The sequence below is a fragment of the Muntiacus reevesi genome, chromosome 18 (assembly GCF_963930625.1).
Source record: "Muntiacus reevesi chromosome 18, mMunRee1.1, whole genome shotgun sequence".
NCBI lineage: Eukaryota > Metazoa > Chordata > Mammalia > Artiodactyla > Cervidae > Muntiacus > Muntiacus reevesi.
This window is the reverse complement of record NC_089266.1, coordinates 2,004,798-2,022,553: the sequence shown is the minus strand read 5'-3', so window position 1 is coordinate 2,022,553 and position 17,756 is coordinate 2,004,798. Positions and strand designations below refer to the sequence as shown.

General features: G+C 42.5%; 1 protein-coding gene across 5 annotated transcripts in view; it reads left to right on the top strand.

The window, feature by feature from the left end:
• ABCA5 (ATP binding cassette subfamily A member 5) overlaps positions 1-17,206 on the top strand; it is a 57,361-nt gene extending 40,155 nt beyond the window's left edge. For 4 of the 5 annotated variants that reach the window (XM_065909503.1, XM_065909505.1, XM_065909504.1 and 1 more), the window contains 17 exons: positions 418-531; positions 1,878-2,048; positions 3,031-3,144; positions 3,800-3,934; positions 5,306-5,380; positions 5,886-5,977; positions 6,864-6,990; positions 7,416-7,533; positions 7,636-7,727; positions 9,246-9,421; positions 9,828-9,903; positions 9,997-10,091; positions 10,795-10,914; positions 11,491-11,640; positions 12,016-12,095; positions 13,039-13,094; positions 13,607-17,206. In XM_065909503.1, the coding sequence (XP_065765575.1) occupies positions 418-531; positions 1,878-2,048; positions 3,031-3,144; positions 3,800-3,934; positions 5,306-5,380; positions 5,886-5,977; positions 6,864-6,990; positions 7,416-7,533; positions 7,636-7,727; positions 9,246-9,421; positions 9,828-9,903; positions 9,997-10,091; positions 10,795-10,914; positions 11,491-11,640; positions 12,016-12,095; positions 13,039-13,094; positions 13,607-13,714 (1,899 nt within the window). In that variant the 3' untranslated portion in view covers positions 13,715-17,206. Of the gene's footprint in view, positions 1-417; positions 532-1,877; positions 2,049-3,030; positions 3,145-3,799; positions 3,935-5,305; positions 5,381-5,885; positions 5,978-6,863; positions 6,991-7,415; positions 7,534-7,635; positions 7,728-9,245; positions 9,422-9,827; positions 9,904-9,996; positions 10,092-10,794; positions 10,915-11,490; positions 11,641-12,015; positions 12,096-13,038; positions 13,095-13,606 lie in introns of those variants that run through there. The other variant, XR_010659656.1, reaches the window with a different exon arrangement.
• Positions 17,207-17,756: the final 550 nt, after the last annotated feature.

Genomic DNA, 17,756 nt, shown 5'->3' with positions numbered 1-17,756 from the left:
TCCTAGGGGAGGAGAGGAGTCTCCAGGATGCCTGCTGGCTTATAGTCCAGGCATCAGTGAAGGCATCAAGATCTTTCTGAGAGTCACGTTCATTGCTGGAACCTCTCATGCGCAGGTCAACTGCACTTCATGTGCAATATCATTTTTAAGTAAATGGTGAATGTTAACTAACATGCCATATTATCCTGCGTACCTCTGTAAGAACACAAAAGCACAGTCGTTTGCCCAGGATCACAGCGCGGAGCTGCACTGGGGCCACTGCATGTTAACTGCTGGGCACCCATCTCTTCACAGAGGCGTTGTCCAGGGCCGTGCCCCGATGCGTTTCTTCAGCTCTGCTGGGCTGTTAGATAGCGTTGAGTAACTTGATATGAAGTGATCCTCCGTTCTGTTTCTCACTCTGAGCGTGTCTTTCAGGAAATCACGGACATCGTTTTCAAAATCGAGCTGTACTTCCAAGCAGCTTTACTTGGGGTTATTGTTACCGCAATGCCTCCTTACTTTGCCATGGAAAATGCAGAGAATCACAAGGTAATGACTCAGTTAAAAATCACAGGCGCAGTTGACTGTTAAGAATTCTGAGACAAGAAACTGAACTTTTCTGTGTGAGCACAAGACTTATGTGCAGCTGTTATTTCGAGAGTAAGTAAATGGAGCATAAATATATTTATTACAGTAAGAGTAACACCTGTCACTTATTATTTGAGTGCTTGTCATGCGGTTTAAAAGTGTCCCAGGGTGCGGATCTGAATTCTTTCAGCTTTGACTTAAGCTGCTCTGGACATTCGCTGTGGGTTTCTGTGTGAACGTGAGTTTTCTTTTCTCTGGCATAAACACCCATGAGTACACACGCTATGTTGGATGGTGATTGCTTGTTTAGTTTTATAAGACACTGTTGATCTGTTTTTCAGGGTGGATAAAACCCTTTTACACTCGGACCAGCAGTGTATGAGTGACAATAACATGAATTTTCAAAAAATGATTGTATTTGACGTGCTTTATGTTTTTATGTGTATACTGGAATTGATATTTTTGTTCTTGTGTTCATTGAACACAAATGTTGTCCACTTATGAAATCATTTCTTCTTCTTAACTAATCTTCATATTCCTCTTTCATCCTCTGTGGCCAGCTCTTTCATATCAGACATTGAATTACTAGGAGTAGGTTTTTTTTTTATTATGAGTAGATGTTTTTATAGATGCCAAAAATCACCTGAATAAGATTGGTAGGTATTTGCATTTATGGAAGATCTTAAAATTTCAAATTATATAATGAGAATATTAGGAAAACAATGATTGTTTAAATTTTCACCTGTTCACACAGGTGAAAATGGTATTCCCTTGTGGTAATAATCACAATTAACACTCTTGTTCTATACACGAATGCTTAAGAGGTTTTCAAATGCATCCAAGTACAAGTTTCACACTTAAGCTGAAAGCCCTCTGTAAGTCCAATGATACTTAGCCATTTATTAGTGTTTTCATGAAAGGTCAGTGTTTAAAAGTAAGCATCCTTTTTTCCTAAACATAATTTTTCTGTTTCACAGAATTTCAAAAACAGTTACATTTCGGCAGCTTACTGTTTGCACAACTGTAACCCCCACGGCCCTTTCACTTTACTTTAGTTTTGTGTTTCTTAGCAGCGCTGCTGTGTTTTGATGCTGAAAAATACTGTTGAAATTGGTATGCCTCAGAAATAATGAACCAGATTCAGGCCAAATGGAATTTATATTTAGCTGTCAGAGGGCTCTTATTACCTACTGATGGAATGTGACCTTTCTTATTGATGTAAAATTAGTAGTTCTGCAATCATTTGCTAGAGATTTTTGTTTGAGTATGTTTGAAATTATAATCAATTTTTCCTTTTTTTTTTTTAGATCAAAGCTTATACTCAGCTTAAACTCTCAGGTCTCTTGCCTTCTGCATATTGGCTTGGACAGGCTGTTGTTGACATCCCCTTATTTTTTGTGGTCCTTACTTTGATGTTAGGCAGTTTGTTTGCATTTCATTATGGATTATATTTTTATGCTGTCAAGTTTCTTTCTGTGGTAAGTTAACGTTAGTTGTGCTCATGCTAGTTATAAATAAAATGTTATCTTAAAAAGCTAAATGTTTATAAATGTGGCAGTCATCTGATTAAGTAATTATGATGTTCCAGAAAATAGAACCAGTGTTTATTTAATTATTGTATATAGTACCTATAACCAGTGCAGGTCGTATTGCTCTTTTAAAAACAGTGATTTCACCATTATAAAATAATTCCTTGGAGCTGAGGTGATCCTTCATGTAGAAGGCCTACTAGTATGTCATCAGGAATATGTAAAGTTTTTTCTTTAAATATCTCCTTTGTCTCTGTGCCTGAGAATAATTTCATGAAGAGGAAACTCTTTTATTCCATAATTTAAAATATTTCTTAAAATACTAAGGAAGAGAATGACTTGGATTCATATTTGTATGTCAGTGAATGACTGATCCTAGATAATTTTCTGTGAATTATATTAGGAAAAAGGGAAGACAGAGGTTGGTAGGTTAGATTTGCTGAAAATAAACATGGCAGCTTTAACCAGAGAGCATACTGACCTTGCATGTTAATTTCTACCTTATAAATTAATAAATGTTTTTCTTACAAATTTATAAAATGCATTAAGTGCTGTACATTAAAATAGAAGCTAATAGTTTATTTGAGATAAATAAACTTGTAACTCATTATGCTTGCTTTTTATAATAAAATGATGAAATAGTATTTTACTTGGTATAAAAAAGAACGACAAATAGTATTTAGTTTTAAATGACTTATTCAAGTTTGTGTGAACAGTTGAAAACATGAGGTTTATTGATTTAGGAGAACTGTGGATGGGTGGATGGTAACACCTTAGGTTACCACAATTTCAATTATTTTTGGAGCGATTTGTAGAGCAGTAAAACTTGAAAAATAGTTATTCTTTGATATTTTAGTGTGACTGGTATTTTACATCATATGTATGGTTAGCTACTCATTTTTAAATAAAAATACAAATTTCTGTTTTCCAGGTTTTTTGCCTCATTGGTTACGTTCCATCAGTTATTCTGTTTACCTACATTGCTTCTTTCACCTTTAAAAAAATTGTAAATACCAAAGAATTTTGGTCATTTATCTATTCTGTGGTAAGTCACATTTTATACTATTTTGTCTCAGCTTTTCATAGCACATAATTTGAGGGTCACAAGCTCTTTTCCTTTTTGTGATTGTACTCATAAAGCTTACTGTGTCTTTTCTAAGCACAGGACTTAGATAGCTAGCGGCAGTGTCTGTCTGTGTCTTTGTTTGTCTTCAGCCCCATCCGTTCCAAGACAGGGTGGTATTTTGTCGCATTCAGCACCTAGCATGCCCAGGGTCACCCGATGTGAAGAGCCGACTCATTAGAAAAGACGCTGATGCTGGGAAAGATTGAAGGCAAAGGAGAAGGGGACGACAGAGGATGAGATGGTTAGTTAGCATCACAGACTCAATGGCCATGAACCTGAGCAAACTCCGGGAGATAGTGGGCGACAGGGGAGCCTGGTGTGCTGCAGCCCATGGGGATCGCAGAGAGTCAACAGTACAGACTTGTACAGACAGGTTTAGCAACTGAGCAACAGAACGGCCAAGGCGCCAGCCACAGACAGCTGGTACCAGCTAACTGGTGCTTCCTGGCTAAGCATCTCCTACGGTTCCTTGTTTTATTTGAGGAGTAAAGGCTCAGTTAACGCTGAGGCACACAGGAAGTTTGTATGAAATTTCTGAACATCTGTTCACCTGTTCTCTCTTCGTTCTCTCCAGACAGCATTGGCTTGCATTGCAGTCACTGAAATAACTTACTTCATGGGAAACACAGCTACAGTTATTCTTCATTATATCTTTTGCATTACCATTCCAATCTATCCGCTTCTCGGTTGCCTGATTGGTTTCATAAAGGTAGGTCTCTTAGATGTTTGAATATTTTTAGAAAAGCATAAATAAATACTGCCTGAATCTTTGGGATCTTAATTCTTGTACTGAAATAATTTAAAAAAATCAAGTTAGCAGCTACTACTTGATCTAAATGTTATTAATGCAGCAGTTTAAAATGACTAGAATCTTATCAAGCATTTATTTTAAGCTGGCAGTTCTCAAAGGAGAAGGATTGTATTCATTATTATGAGGTCTTTCATGCCTCAGACAATGTACCTAAATTAGAATGATGATCTGGCTGCAGTCAGTATTTGTCTGGAGTGTGTTTTTCAAAGATTAAACATTGTAAACATTGTACTAAAGGGGTGAGAGAGAATTTTTCTTGAGGAAAAATATATAAAAATTTTATTAAGCCTAGTTAATTGAATACAATTGCTATGTGATTAGAAAAAAATTAAGTGATGAGTTCTTAGTTTAGAATGATTGCTGATTAATTCTGCCCATGTATCTACTTCCCTCCTCTCCCCTTTCTTAGCTTCATTTTATAGGTTTAATTTATATATGCCCTGACAGGCATTTTTGGGGTGAGGAAGATTTTAATCTAACTACAAAACATGGCTGTTAATATGAATAGCTAGCTAGTTTATGGAGGAGACATGTTTGCTATGAAATACATTTTTAAAAAAATTTTAATCCAACTATTTCTACACATTGCAGCAAAGAAAATGGTGTCCTCCACTCACAAGGCTCTGACACCAAATGTGGGCTTTTCCCGGGCATGCTGCAGTTCTGACACTGAGCAGTTAGTGCAGACTCGGGGGTTGAGGGGTCAGTCCTGCAGGCGGCCCCCACTTCCGACTCCAGACACAGGTTGTGGGTGCCCCCGTCACCCCGCTTCTGTCTGACTTGGACCCCTTCTCGGAGGTTCGGTGATTTGCCCCAGCGGCTCCCAGAACTCGGGAGCGCTGGATTCCCCGCCCCAGCGTGTCACAGTGGACCCCCAGGAGACACCAGGGGCCGAGGCCGCAGGCAGGGCTCCTGCCGCCATGCCGTTCGTGGTGAGCCGCCCCCCGGCTCAGAATCTGGTGACCCCGTCCCTTGGCGAGGAGGCGGTTGTGAGTCTCCGGGCCCTCCTTCCTCCGCGGCGGTGGCCTGGACCGGCAGTGCCAGCTCTGGGGTCTGGCTGACTCCTCTGGCAGTCAGCCTGCGTCCCCTGAGGGTCCCGTCAGGAGCAGAGACTCCAGAGCGGGAGGGGGCTGGTTCCCCTCACTGGTCACTCAGGAAACCCCAAGGGCTCTTCTAGAAGTTTTGTGCCAGAGACTGTGGACAGAGACCAAATCGCATTGTATCACAGTGTTACAGCTGCATACAAATTTCCAAACATTCTTGTCTCAGATTACTTGGAAGAATCTCCAGAGAAATGAGGACAGCTACGGTCCGTGGGATAGCCTTCTGGTGGCTGCCTTATCGGTAAGAAGTCACTTGACCGTAGTTTGGTCAAGAGGTTTCTAACCCTCTGTTTAGTTGTTAGCGCGTTGCATAAAAACAAAGGCACGTGAGAAGTCAGGTGTGTGAGTCACTGCTACCGAATGTGTGTTTTGTGTATTGCATACATCCATTTTAATATACTGGCTTTTTGACATGTCACTAATTTCTATTTAACAATAATTCTGGCTTCCATAGAAGCAAAAAACAAAGCTTTTTAAAAAAAATTATGTAATTTACTAAGCTGACAACAAATGAACTTTACAGCAGTAGAAAAATATGCAGAGATCATTACTAAAAGTCTGTCTTGGTTTGATTTAACATTTATTTCTACCTCATTGTATGACATCAAAAAAATTAAAAAAGATGATGAATTTTTTCAGTAATAGTAGGGAACCTGATGTATTGATAGTGATTTTTTGGTTTTGTTGGTACAGGCAGGGGAAAAAATAACCAAAAATGTTCTAGTCATGAGCTGTTTTTCTTTCAGCCTTACCTGCACTGCGTGCTGTGGGTTTTTCTCCTGCGGTACTACGAGAAAAAATATGGTGGCAGATCGTTAAGGAAGGATCCCTTTTTCAGGTCAGTTTTTAATTTTCATGTTTTTTTTAGAACATTGACAGAGTTGTGCAACCACACCATCATCTAATTCCCTAATAGCTCAGTTGGTAAAAAATCCACCTGCAATGCAGGAGACCCTGCTTCAATTCCTGGGTCAGGAAGATCCGCTGGAGAAGGGATAGGCTACTCACTCCAGTTTTCTTGGGCTTCCCTTGTGGCTCAGCTAGTAAAGAATCTGCCTGCAATGTGAGAGAGGACCTGGGTTTGATCCCTGGGTTGGGAAGATCTCCTGGAGAAGGGAAAGGCTACCCACTCCAGTATTCTGGCCTGGAGAATTCCATGGACTGTATAGCCCGTGGGGTCACAAAGAGTCGGACACCACTGAGCGACTTTCACTTCTCTTTCTCATTTCCATCACCCCCCAAAAGAAACCTTGTACACATTAGTAGTCACTTCCTTTCCCCCGTCAGCTCTCTATAAGCACTAATCTGCTTCCTGTCTATACGTCTGCCAGTTTCACAGTCATAGATAGAACTACACAGGACGTGGCCTTTTCTCGTCTGGCTGCTTACACTTAGCATAATGTCCTGAAAGCTCACCCGTGCTGAAGCAGGTGGCAGGACCTCATTACCTGTTTGTTTTTGCCAAGAGGTACTGCTTTATAGAGGCTTCCCAGGAGGCTCAGCAGTATAGAATGCAGGAGACACAAGAAATGCAGGTTCGATCCCTGAGTCAGGAAGATCCACTGGAGGAGGAAACGGCAACCCACTCCAGTTTCCTTACCTGGTTCACAGAACTCTCTCTTAACATCAGAGCTCAGGTTGATGTGTTTTTTTTTCTCCTGGTCTTTTCTGTACTTAGTGCTTGAATTTCTTACTATTACCTGAAAATCTGTTTATACTTTTAGGACTCTTTCAACAAAGTCCAAACAAAGAAAGTTTTCAGAACCACCCAACAATGAGGATGAAGATGAAGATGTCAAAGCTGAAAGGCTAAAGGTCAAAGAGCTGATGAGCTGTCAGTGTTGTGAGGAGGTGAGTTAGTCTTTATTGCTGGGTCGTCTGCAATGGTCAGCAATGGTTAGCTCCTCGCGCACAAGAATTAACCTGGAAAATAGTCCTCTTTCATATGAACCAATCTGGAAAAAGTCCTGTCTTTGAAAAACTATTTTTGTCCACCTAATGGCAACCCACTCTAGTATTCTTGCCTGGAAAATCCCATGGACAGAGGAGCCTGGTCGGCTACAGTCCATGAGGTCACAAAGAGTCGGACACGACTGAGTGACAACACACACTTGAGTAACCCATTTTTTCAGCCATAAATGGGATATTTATTTGTACAGTACCCCTCACTAGGAAATATAGTTCTTATGACATGGACATGAGGTGTATACTGCCTTTCATTTAGTGATAGATATTTGATTTATAACTCTCTTTTAAAATCCTGTTTTCCTTATTAGAAACCAGCCATTATGGTCAATAATCTGCATAAAGAATACGAAGACAAGAAAGATTTTCTTCCTACAAGAAAAGTAAAGAAAGTGGCAAATAAATATGTCTCCTTCTGTGTGAAAAAAGGCTGGTATTTAATTGTTTTTCTCTTAAATAACTTTCCCAGAATAGTAATTCTCATTTTTCAGTTTGATTTGCATTTGATGACTTTTCTTCTCATTCCCTCAGGAGAGATCTTGGGACTGTTGGGTCCGAATGGCGCAGGCAAAAGCACGATTATTAACATCCTGGTTGGTGACATTGAGCCGACTTCAGGCCAGGTATGGTCTAGGGTGTGGCCTATACTGAATATGGTTTGCGTTTTTTTCCCAGTAGTCATGTATGACTGTGAGAGTTGGACTATAAAAAACGCAGAGCATCAGAGAACTGATGCTTTTGAACTGGTGCTGGAAAAGACTATTGAGAGTCCCTTGAACAGCAAGGAGATCCAACCAGTCCATCCTAAAGGAAATTAGTCCTGAGTATTCATTGGAATGACTGATGCTGAAGCTGAAGCTCCAATACTTTGGCCACTTGATCGGAAGAGCTGACTCATTGGAAAAGACCCTGATGTTGGGAAAGGTTGAGGGCAGGAGGAGAGGGGACGGCAGAGGATGAGATGGATAGCATCACTGACTCAGTGGACGTGAATGGAGCAAACTGGGAGATGCTAAAGGACAGAGGAGCCTGGCGCGCTGCAGTCCATGGGGTCGAAGAGAAACAGACACGACTTGGTAACAAAACAACAACAACAGTGACAAATGGGATTCCAATGCTCAAATTTTATGTTTTTGGTGTTAATTTTTTAGGAGATCTTGCTCAGATCACGCTCTCTGTGAGAAGACTGTACACAGTGAGATTTCCGTGCACACATGCAGAGCACACACGTGCACAGTGTTCCTGTTTTGTGGTGACTACAAGCCTAGGTGACTCGTCCCCTGGCTTAACAGTCACCCCTGTGTTGACCTCAGGAAGTGGAGGAGCTGATCCGAGCCTGCCCTCAGCCAGCCTTTGGTGACGGGCGCGTCTCTCAGGCTCTTTGCAGGAACTGTGCACAACTGTCCCGATCCCACCTCCCGCCTCCTCCACACCAGCTGCTCTGGCTCATTGCTTTCCCAGAGAACGCCCAGCACACTTTACTCTCTTTCTGTTGCCTTGGGTGTTGCTTATGTTGACTATTTCTTACCCAATAGAAAACCTGATAATCAAATTCACTTATTTCCTTGGCCCAAATAGCACCTTTCAGGGTTTCCCTCATGCCTCAGTGGTAAAGAATCCGCCTGTCAATGCAGGAGACACAGGTTTGATCTCTGATCTGGGAAGATCCCACATGCCGCTGAGCACCTAAGCTCACGCGCCGCATCTGAGTGTGTGCTCGAGAGCCTGGCAGCCATGTTCCTGAGGCCTGAGTGCCCTCAAGCTGGCGCCCCACAGCAAGAGAGGCCCCCGCGGTGAGAAGCCTGCTCGCCGCCACTGGACAAAGGCCACTGCAGCAACACAGACCCAGCACAGCCAGAAATAAACGTCTAAATGAATAAATGAACACGTACAGTTAGCCCCTGATCTTCGTGGTTAAATCTGAGCCTCTCTTCCCCCCCAGCCCTGCATCCCTGGTCCCCCGTTTCTGACCAGGTCACTCGCCTCCAGCTCAGCAATATAGGTCCTGTCTTCCTCAGAAGGGAGAGTCTGCCCTCACGTTATCCTGACTCTGGGAAGGAGTTTGAAGTAATCCACCTGCCACTGCCTTTATGACGTTATGTGGAGCAAAAGCAGCCCTTGCACTGTTTGTCTTTCTGCAGGTCTTCCTAGGAGACTACTCTTCACAGCCAGCTGAAGACGACGACTCCGGGAGGTGTATGGGCTACTGTCCCCAGATCAACCCCCTCTGGCCGGACATCACCCTGCAGGAGCACCTCCAGATCTACGGAGCCGTCAAAGGGCTGAGAGCCAGTGACATGCCGGAGGTCACGGATCGGTAAGGCCCTGCCTTCAGCGCCCTCTGTCGCCTGGGGGAGTCACGGCGCACAGCTTTAAAAGTTCACAACAGACATAAAATAAAATTTCACAACAGGCATTTCCCCGGATCATAGCTTTCGTGGAAAAAGATCATTACTTTCCACATATTCTTTTACCAAATTATGACAGCTATGAAAATGAAAACATTTCTATTTCTAAATACAGAATAAATGGTACTTATGAATTGCCATGAAACCTATTTTAATTTAAAGCGAACCTTTTAGTCAAGATGTTGATTTATTTGAAATGAGCTTCTACCACTTAACTGTTCCAGGAAAAAAAACCGTATCAGGGATCACAATCTGTATTATTAACTGTATCTCTGGGTATCATGGCTTGCTCATTTCATACCATCTCTTTTGCAGAATAACAAATGCCCTTGATCTAAAAGAACACCTCCAGAAAACTGTAAAGAAACTTCCTGCAGGAATCAAGCGCAAGGTGCGTTTGTCAGACCGCGCGCGTGTCCAGTCCAGCGCCTGGCACTGCGCCGGCCGAGTGTCTTACAGCCCCCCGTGTTTGTCGTCCCCCCAGCTGTGCTTCGCCTTGAGCATGCTGGGGAACCCCCCGGTCACGCTGCTGGACGAGCCGTCCACAGGTATGGATCCCAAAGCCAAACAGCACATGTGGTGAGTATGAGGCAGGGACGCGTGAGACCCTCCGCGCTGTACCGTCGTCCCTCAGGGGTTCCTGTTAGTTACGGATGCATACTCAGCGTCCTGCACTGAAGGAAAAATTGTGACTAAGGATTTCTAGAGATCCCCTTAAACTTAATCATATTTTTTATGAAGTGTTAACAGTACATTGTGTATTCTGGGACCAAAATGAGAATACTACTGTCTGAATAGTGTTTTTAATGGTTTTCTTCTTGTCTAAAGTAACATACCTAAGTGAACATCTCATAACCGTACAGTCTAGAATGTTCATTATATACACTGAAACTCTCTGCTAGGTAATTGACAGACTCTTTGAGCCTAGGTTTCCATGTCTATGAAATGTGAGGTTTGGGTCAGACACATGTTAAGATTTCCCTGTGATTCTGTGGCTATTTATGTTCTAACATGAAAAGCCTTCAGTTTGTATAATTGGTTGGTTAATACACTTTGAACCCATACGGACACTTGAAATCATGAACTTATCTTTCCACCTGACAAGCTTTCAGAAATAAGGTAAATTAGGATAGAGGAATCATAGTTGGGCAGAGTATAATAAGTATAGCAGTGGATATTTGGTAAATCTGCTAACCAGAGAGCTGGATTTATAAAACTTCGGTGTCTCCATTAACGTTCAGGTGCCATCTTCCCTTCTGCTCGTTTCATTTGTGTTTTGCAGGAGAGCGATTAGAACCGCCTTCAAAAACAGGAAGCGCGCCGCCATCCTGACCACACACTACATGGAGGAGGCCGAGGCCGTCTGCGACCGCGTGGCCGTCCTGGTGTCGGGGCGGCTGAGGTGGGCCTGGCCGGCGGGGGCGGGGCGGGGCGTCCTCGCTTCAGAGAAGCCTCGGGATGCGGGTCAGTTAGTGCTGAGAAGTGCTTCCTTGTTTGAGTGCCTGATCAGCTTTCCGTAGAATTACTTGGAAACGTGTTCTCTCCACAACTGGCCCGCCGTTCTGCTGCGGAGACCCCGTGTCCTCTCTTACCTTTGCAACTTGCACATAAATTGGCCAAGGACTCAGCTTGAGAATTTTACTCAGCCATTCTTTTCTCTGCAATGTACTTTATTTTCGGTTGCGCTGCATCTGTTGCAGTGAGCAGGCTTCCTCTGGTTGTGACGACGGCGGGTGTGGGCTTCTGCCTGCGCTGGCTTCTCCGGTGCGGGCGCGCGGGCTCCAGGCGCGGGGGCTTCAGCAGCTGCGGCCGCGGGCTTCGTTGGAACGAGACCAGGGACTGAGCTCGTGTCCCCGGTGTTGACTGGCGGACCAACCGCTGGACCTCCACGGAGTCCTAAGTCATCCTTAAGTGAGAAACCACCTTTGAAACTGTCAGGTTCCTTCATACCTATACATTCTTCTGAAATTCACTGCAGGTGTATTGGGACAGTCCAGCATCTGAAGAGTAAATTTGGAAAAGGATACTTTTTGGAAATCAAATTAAAGGATTGGATAGAAGACCTGGAAGTAGACCGTCTTCAAAGAGAAATTCAGTGTATTTTCCCAAATGCAAGCCGTCAGGAAAGGTAAAGTTTCTAAAAATGTAGTTGCATTTCTCTATAGACCAGTAATCATGAAGATCGGTTACTGTATTAAGGATGGGGGGGATTGCTATCATTTTTGGACTAATGTAGTTTGATGAATGACCTTCATGTCTAACTTATTTTTAATGTTAGATCTTTCAATATGTGATAGTACTTAAAGTTTTGACAGCTTTTGTTTGGTAGTAAGGAAAGAGTTATTTTATTGTGCATGGAAATATTTTAAGATTTCAAATGATTTTTATCTAAATGTCAAAATAAATTATTGGAGTTTTATTTTGAAGTTTTAAAGTGTTGAATTTTGTCTTCAGAACACACAGTAGTAGTCACTTCTGAATTTTCCTTCATCTTTGCTTTCAGTTTTTCTACTATTCTGGCTTATAAAATTCCTAAGGAAGACGTTCAGTCCCTTTCACAATCTTTTTCTAAGCTGGAAGAAGGTGAGTAATAATTTGAAAAACACTGTGAGGTAGCTTTCAAATTATGAGGGAATTTTATGAAAAAGTTTAGAAGTTGGGTCTCAGTTTACTGCAGAAACTACAGTTAGTAAGAAGATGACCTTCTGTTAATTGAATCTAAGCTATAGGAAAATACAGCCTGGGATTTTGTCGATCAGCTTTGTTGCTGTGTAAGCCTTTCACCCTCCTGAGTGGATGTCACCCCAGTTTTTCATGTTGCGTCTGAGAAAGTTCAGTTTAATTAGCTCCCACTACTTCAGTCCAGAAGCTGGAGCATTGGGTTTCTTGAGTCCTCACTTTGTATTAGGCCGTGGAAGGAGCCATGGGGGCAGGACTCCAGGGGCAGCAGGAGAAAGGAGAGGAGAGATTGCGACGCAGAAGAGTGGGCCTTCCTGACCCAACCTGTAGAGACATTTGTGGGGTCTCAGCGTTTTAAAAATAAATGTTAGGTGGGAGGCAGACACCTCACAGGAGAGAGAGGCACCTTCTGGACGGGGCATGTGTTCAGGTCTAGGTCATCTTATAAAAAAGCATCTGAAAACCATGAAGTAGCCTGTGTTTCCTGGTGGAAACACGTTGTGGAAACACATTGTGGGGGTGGGAGGTAGAGAGCAGGGATCACAGAAGCATGAACCAAAAGGAGTAACGCGGCAGAAGCTCGGGGGAGGGGGGCGAGGAGCTGCTGGGAGAAGGGGCAGCGGGACGCGGCCTTGACCCTGCGCGCCCCCGTGAGCCCGCGCCCAGGCTGTGGGGCTGCCGCAGGCGGGGGAGGGGAGGCAGGTAGGGGGTGGTGTCACTGAGAGCCTGCAGCCGAGTGGGCCGATCAGAGAGATGAAAAAAGCCCATTTTAGCCGCTCAGTAGGTATTGCCATTTGATTATTCAAAAATATTACTAAGTGAAATACTATTTTTTATGTTGTCACAGCTAAACATACATTCGCCATTGAAGAGTACAGCTTTTCTCAAGCAACGTTGGAACAGGTATCACAGAGTTAACTGTTAAAAGTTCTTCTGTAGAAGAAAGGGTGCAGTATCTAAGTGTTTAGGTTTATTTTGGAGAGGGAAGGAGATTGTGAGCCAGAGACCGGTTCCTGTGGAGTGTTCTTCAACTGTGTGAATTTTAAACAACTTTAGGTTCTCCATCTGCTTATTTCGAATAGCTCATTTTTTTTTTAGTTTCAAGAAAATGAGTCATGATGGATGGCATTCATATTAGCACATCTGAAATTACATTGCTTAAATATTTATAAATTACACTTTACCACAGTGCTACTTTATCAGTCAAAAAACAAATGATCTATTAATCCTCTAAAATGACATTCATCTATATATGGGATTAGTGGGGATCATTCTCTTTAAATAACATTAAGTGTATCTCCTGATACTTGAGCAGTTCGTGTATTTAGGTACAGTCTCATGCCACTGCTGATTTATTTAAAATGTTCCTAGGATAATTGCAGTGCAGAATACTGTGCTCATGTATTTCCATGTAGGTTTTTGTGGAGCTCACGAAAGAACAAGAGGAGGAAGACAACAGCTGTGGCACCTTCAACAGCACACTCTGGTGGGAAAGAACACAAGAGGACAGAGTCGTGTTTTGAATTCATGCTGCTCGCCCCGCTTCCCGCGTTTCTTTCTTTTACGATTTAGTTTTGGTTTAACAGTTTACAGCTTGAACAATAATCGAAGAGCCGAGAAAGCACTTGGGGTTTCCCTGGCTCCCTGCACTGAAACGCCATCAGCTGTGTGTCTCACTTTCTTCAAATAAAACTTGCGCACAGCGGCGTGAGCCTGCATGCTGGCATCTGCAGTGTGTTGTGCTGGAGTCTGCACGTGAGGTTGACTATGTCCTTGTTCACTTTCAGAAGCAGTGCTTGTGAATTTGTGGTTTGAAGACATAGTGATAGAATCATTTTGAGCAGCTATCTGTAAGTTTATGCCATCTAGTTACATAAGTATGTAACGCCCCAATCTAAATAAGAAGACAAATATATGGAACAGAGACATAAAGCAAAAGTCCGCTTCTCCTTTTTATTTTCTAAAAGAAACTGGAAGTTGGCCTGCTAAAAAGCTAAACACTGGACAGGCTCCTGGCAGAGAGAGGTTTGCAGGCTGTGACATTCACTGGGTGTGATGCATTAGCCAAAATAACTGAAAGGAGACTTTGTTCTGTTAGGTGATTGTAGACATAAGTAACTCAGGTACAGTTCTTTTGCTTACGGGAAAATTCAGAGATGTTTCAGTTATTGTGGAGGATTGAGTCTAGAATCTTAGGATGTAACAATCTGATTCTTCGGTGATTTGGGGCTAGAATGACAGACATCTATAGGGCTGCAAGAGTTAATCCATACCTTCTCCTCCACCCCGATGGAAAATGGAAATCTTTTGTCCTCTTCATTACAAAGAATATGTTTTATTCTATAAGTGAGCTTTATTATTTGAATATCTCTCCTTTGTAGAGTTTTAAATATATCACTGTGAATTTAGTTATTCACCTCAGATTCACTTTGGAATATGGTGGAACATAGATAAACTTGTGGTCATTAAATTAAGGAAAAGTAAATTCTACACAGTTCTCTTTAGTAAGAAACCAGTTTCCTTCCATGACAGAGTTGGAGATTTTGGTTAAGGTATCCATCCGTACAAATACTTCTGTGTAGATCCCGTGTGTGGACTGTAGGGCTATCACATAAATCATCCTGTGCTGTGAGCTCCGTCGTGTCCAACTCTGCGACCCCCTGGACTGTTGCCCGCCAGGCTCCCCGTCCATGGGCTTCTCCAGGCAAGGACACGAGTGGGCTGCCATGCCCTCCCCCAGGGAATCTAACCAACCCAGGGGTCAAACCTGGGTCTCTTGTGTCTCCTGGATTGTCAGGAGTGTTTTTTTTTTACCACTGTGCCACTTGGGAAACCCCAGTTCACATTATATCTCAACCAGATGAATGAAAATTACCAACTTTGGGAAAACAAGTATATTAGGGGTGTGATTATACTGTGTGACAGAGGGTCTTAGAGAAGAGCCGTCACAACGGGGTTTGGTACCGAGTTCTCTAAAGATGCAAGCCCTTTGATGAGGCTGTTACCTTAGGTGGCGAACCTGAACTTCTCGCTGTGCTGTGCACTCAGACGGCCGGGAGTCAGGCTGCGCCGCTGACGGCAGAGCTCCTTTCTCAGCCTCGACAAGGTGCACGACTGGCATTTCCCTCTGCTGCTCTGTTACATTCCTGAGGATCTAGGCACCTTGCCTGGTGTCTCAGGCCTGCCTTTTAACTAAACAAGCTGTCTCAGGGCCTCCGCTGGCATCTGCAAGCCGCATCAAAGTTATTTCTCCTTGTAGGATTCAGTTGGCACTAGAATCTAACCTCTTGTTACCATGGCACTCGCCTCCCTCTACAAACCTTTGGTTCTGCACCTGAGAATCTCACTCTTAGAATCTTTAGTAAAAGCTGCCACTTTTCAACTGTAGCACTGCATGATGAATACAAGTCCAGAAACATTTGAGGGAAAATCTTTCCCTTTATAGATGAATTAATAAGCAACACACTGTACTTTCTAAGCAAATCATGGCAAATTGGTTGCTGTAAATTGAAAGAGATATCTTTTAGTGTCTAATATTAGCATAACACCCGGGGCTTCTCTTTGGGGATATGATTTTGCAGCTGTGCTCACTGATCATAATTCACATCTATCAGGTTCATTATTGTACTGTTACTGTGCTCTTGTAAGCATTAAAAAAAAAAAAAACTTAATCAGAAGTATGGTTTAACTACTACTTAGGAAAACCAGGGTGAGCGGAGTAGGAAGAAAAGGACACAGCAAGTCAAATAGGGACTTTATCTTTACTGACTGTACAGTTCAAATGTCTTAAATTATAACCTCAAAGCTTTTTTTTGTATCAATGCAAATAAACATATATATTAGGAAGAAGCTAGGAAAAAACCATACCCCCTGGCTTATGTTTTCCATCCACAGTCAGATTTTAACAGTCAAGGCTGGACTTCACGGAGTGACAGTGGTAGGTGACCAGCATGGCAAACGTCCATCTGCAGCCTCAGGAAGGAGATGGGAGAAGCAGAGAAATGAGCAGACTTCACACTGTCCCTTCCTGAGCCTCTTTATCTTTCTGGCTGGTTTGTTCTCTCTAAAATCTGCAGGTTTCCCTAAAAGCCTTCTTTCCTTTAAATTGCCCCAAACTACCTAAAATCAGCATTTTTATCATTTAAATGTTTTTAGAGTAATTCCACCGACATTTTCGTGATCAAGTTTCAAGCGGTGGGTCTTTGGATAAAACCGTAACTATTCTCTTTGGCCTTGTAAGATCTTACAGTGTAGTAGGAGGATGTTAGAAACTTGGGTTATTTAGCACTCAGTCATGTCCGACTCTGTGACCCCATGAAAGCAGCCCACCAGGCTCCTCTGTTCATGGGATTTCCCAGGCAAGAACACTGGAGTCGGTTGCCATTTCCTTCTCCAGGGGACCTTCCTGACCCAGAAATGGAAACTGCATCTCCAGCAGAGGTAGGCCTGTTCTTCACTACTGAGGCCCCAGAGAAGCCCCCAGATACTTGGGTCCTAACTCGAATACAATGTGGTGATGCTTTGCTGGCTGTACAAATGATATTTTATTGGGGCACAGTTCTACTGAGGGTTAGTGGTGTCCTGCTTTTATTGTTCCGTTGGCTGCACATTTTCTTCTGATTGTACTGAGAATCTGGCAAAACATTATGCTGTATTTTTATGTAATGCATTAATAGATGTTCATCTTTTAAAAATAGAAATGCTTCTCTCTAATGTATTTGTGATATTGCTAAATGATTTTTCATTTTCTTTCCTGAAAGATCATGTTACATAAAATGAAAAAAATCTATTCTCAGGTGAATAATTTTTATATCAGCTATTCTTATAAGGTAAAAGTTTACTTATTTTTTATTCATAATGCATTACATGTAATTAATTCGCAATGCACCCATTTAAGAAAAGTAAATATGATTATAGTATTAGTAATAAGCTTTAAGAACTGAAAATTTAGCACAACTTCATTTTGTACGAAGTGGATACTTTGTTACTTAGTGTATATTAAAAACGAAGGAAAAACCTGGCACTGAAATTGTTAGTAATTTATTTTTAGTATCTGTTCAGTGTTTTTAAGAATGTTCAAGAAGGAACATTGATAGTTGTTATTACTCAGTTGCTGTCATGTCTGACTCTTTGCAGCCTCACGGACTGCAGCACGCCAGGCTTCCCTGTCCTTTACTCTCTCCCGAGCTTGCTCAAACTCATGTCCGTTGATTTGGTGATGCCATCCAACCATCTCATCCTCTGTCACCTGCGTCTCCTGCCCTGAGTCTTTCCCAGCGTCAGGGTCTTTTCCAGTGAGTCAGCTCTTCACATCAGAAGGCCAAATTATTGGAGCTTCGGTTTTAGCATCAGTCCTTCTAAAGAATATTCAGGGTTGATTTCCTTTAGAATTGACCGGTTTGATTTCCTTGCAGTCCAAGAGATTATCAAGAGTCTTCTCTAGTACCACAGTTTGAAAAGAATCAATTCTTTGACACTCAGCCTTCTTTATGGTCTAACTCTCTCATCTGTACATGACTACTGGAAAAACCATAGCTTTGACTATTTGGACCTTTGTTGACAAAA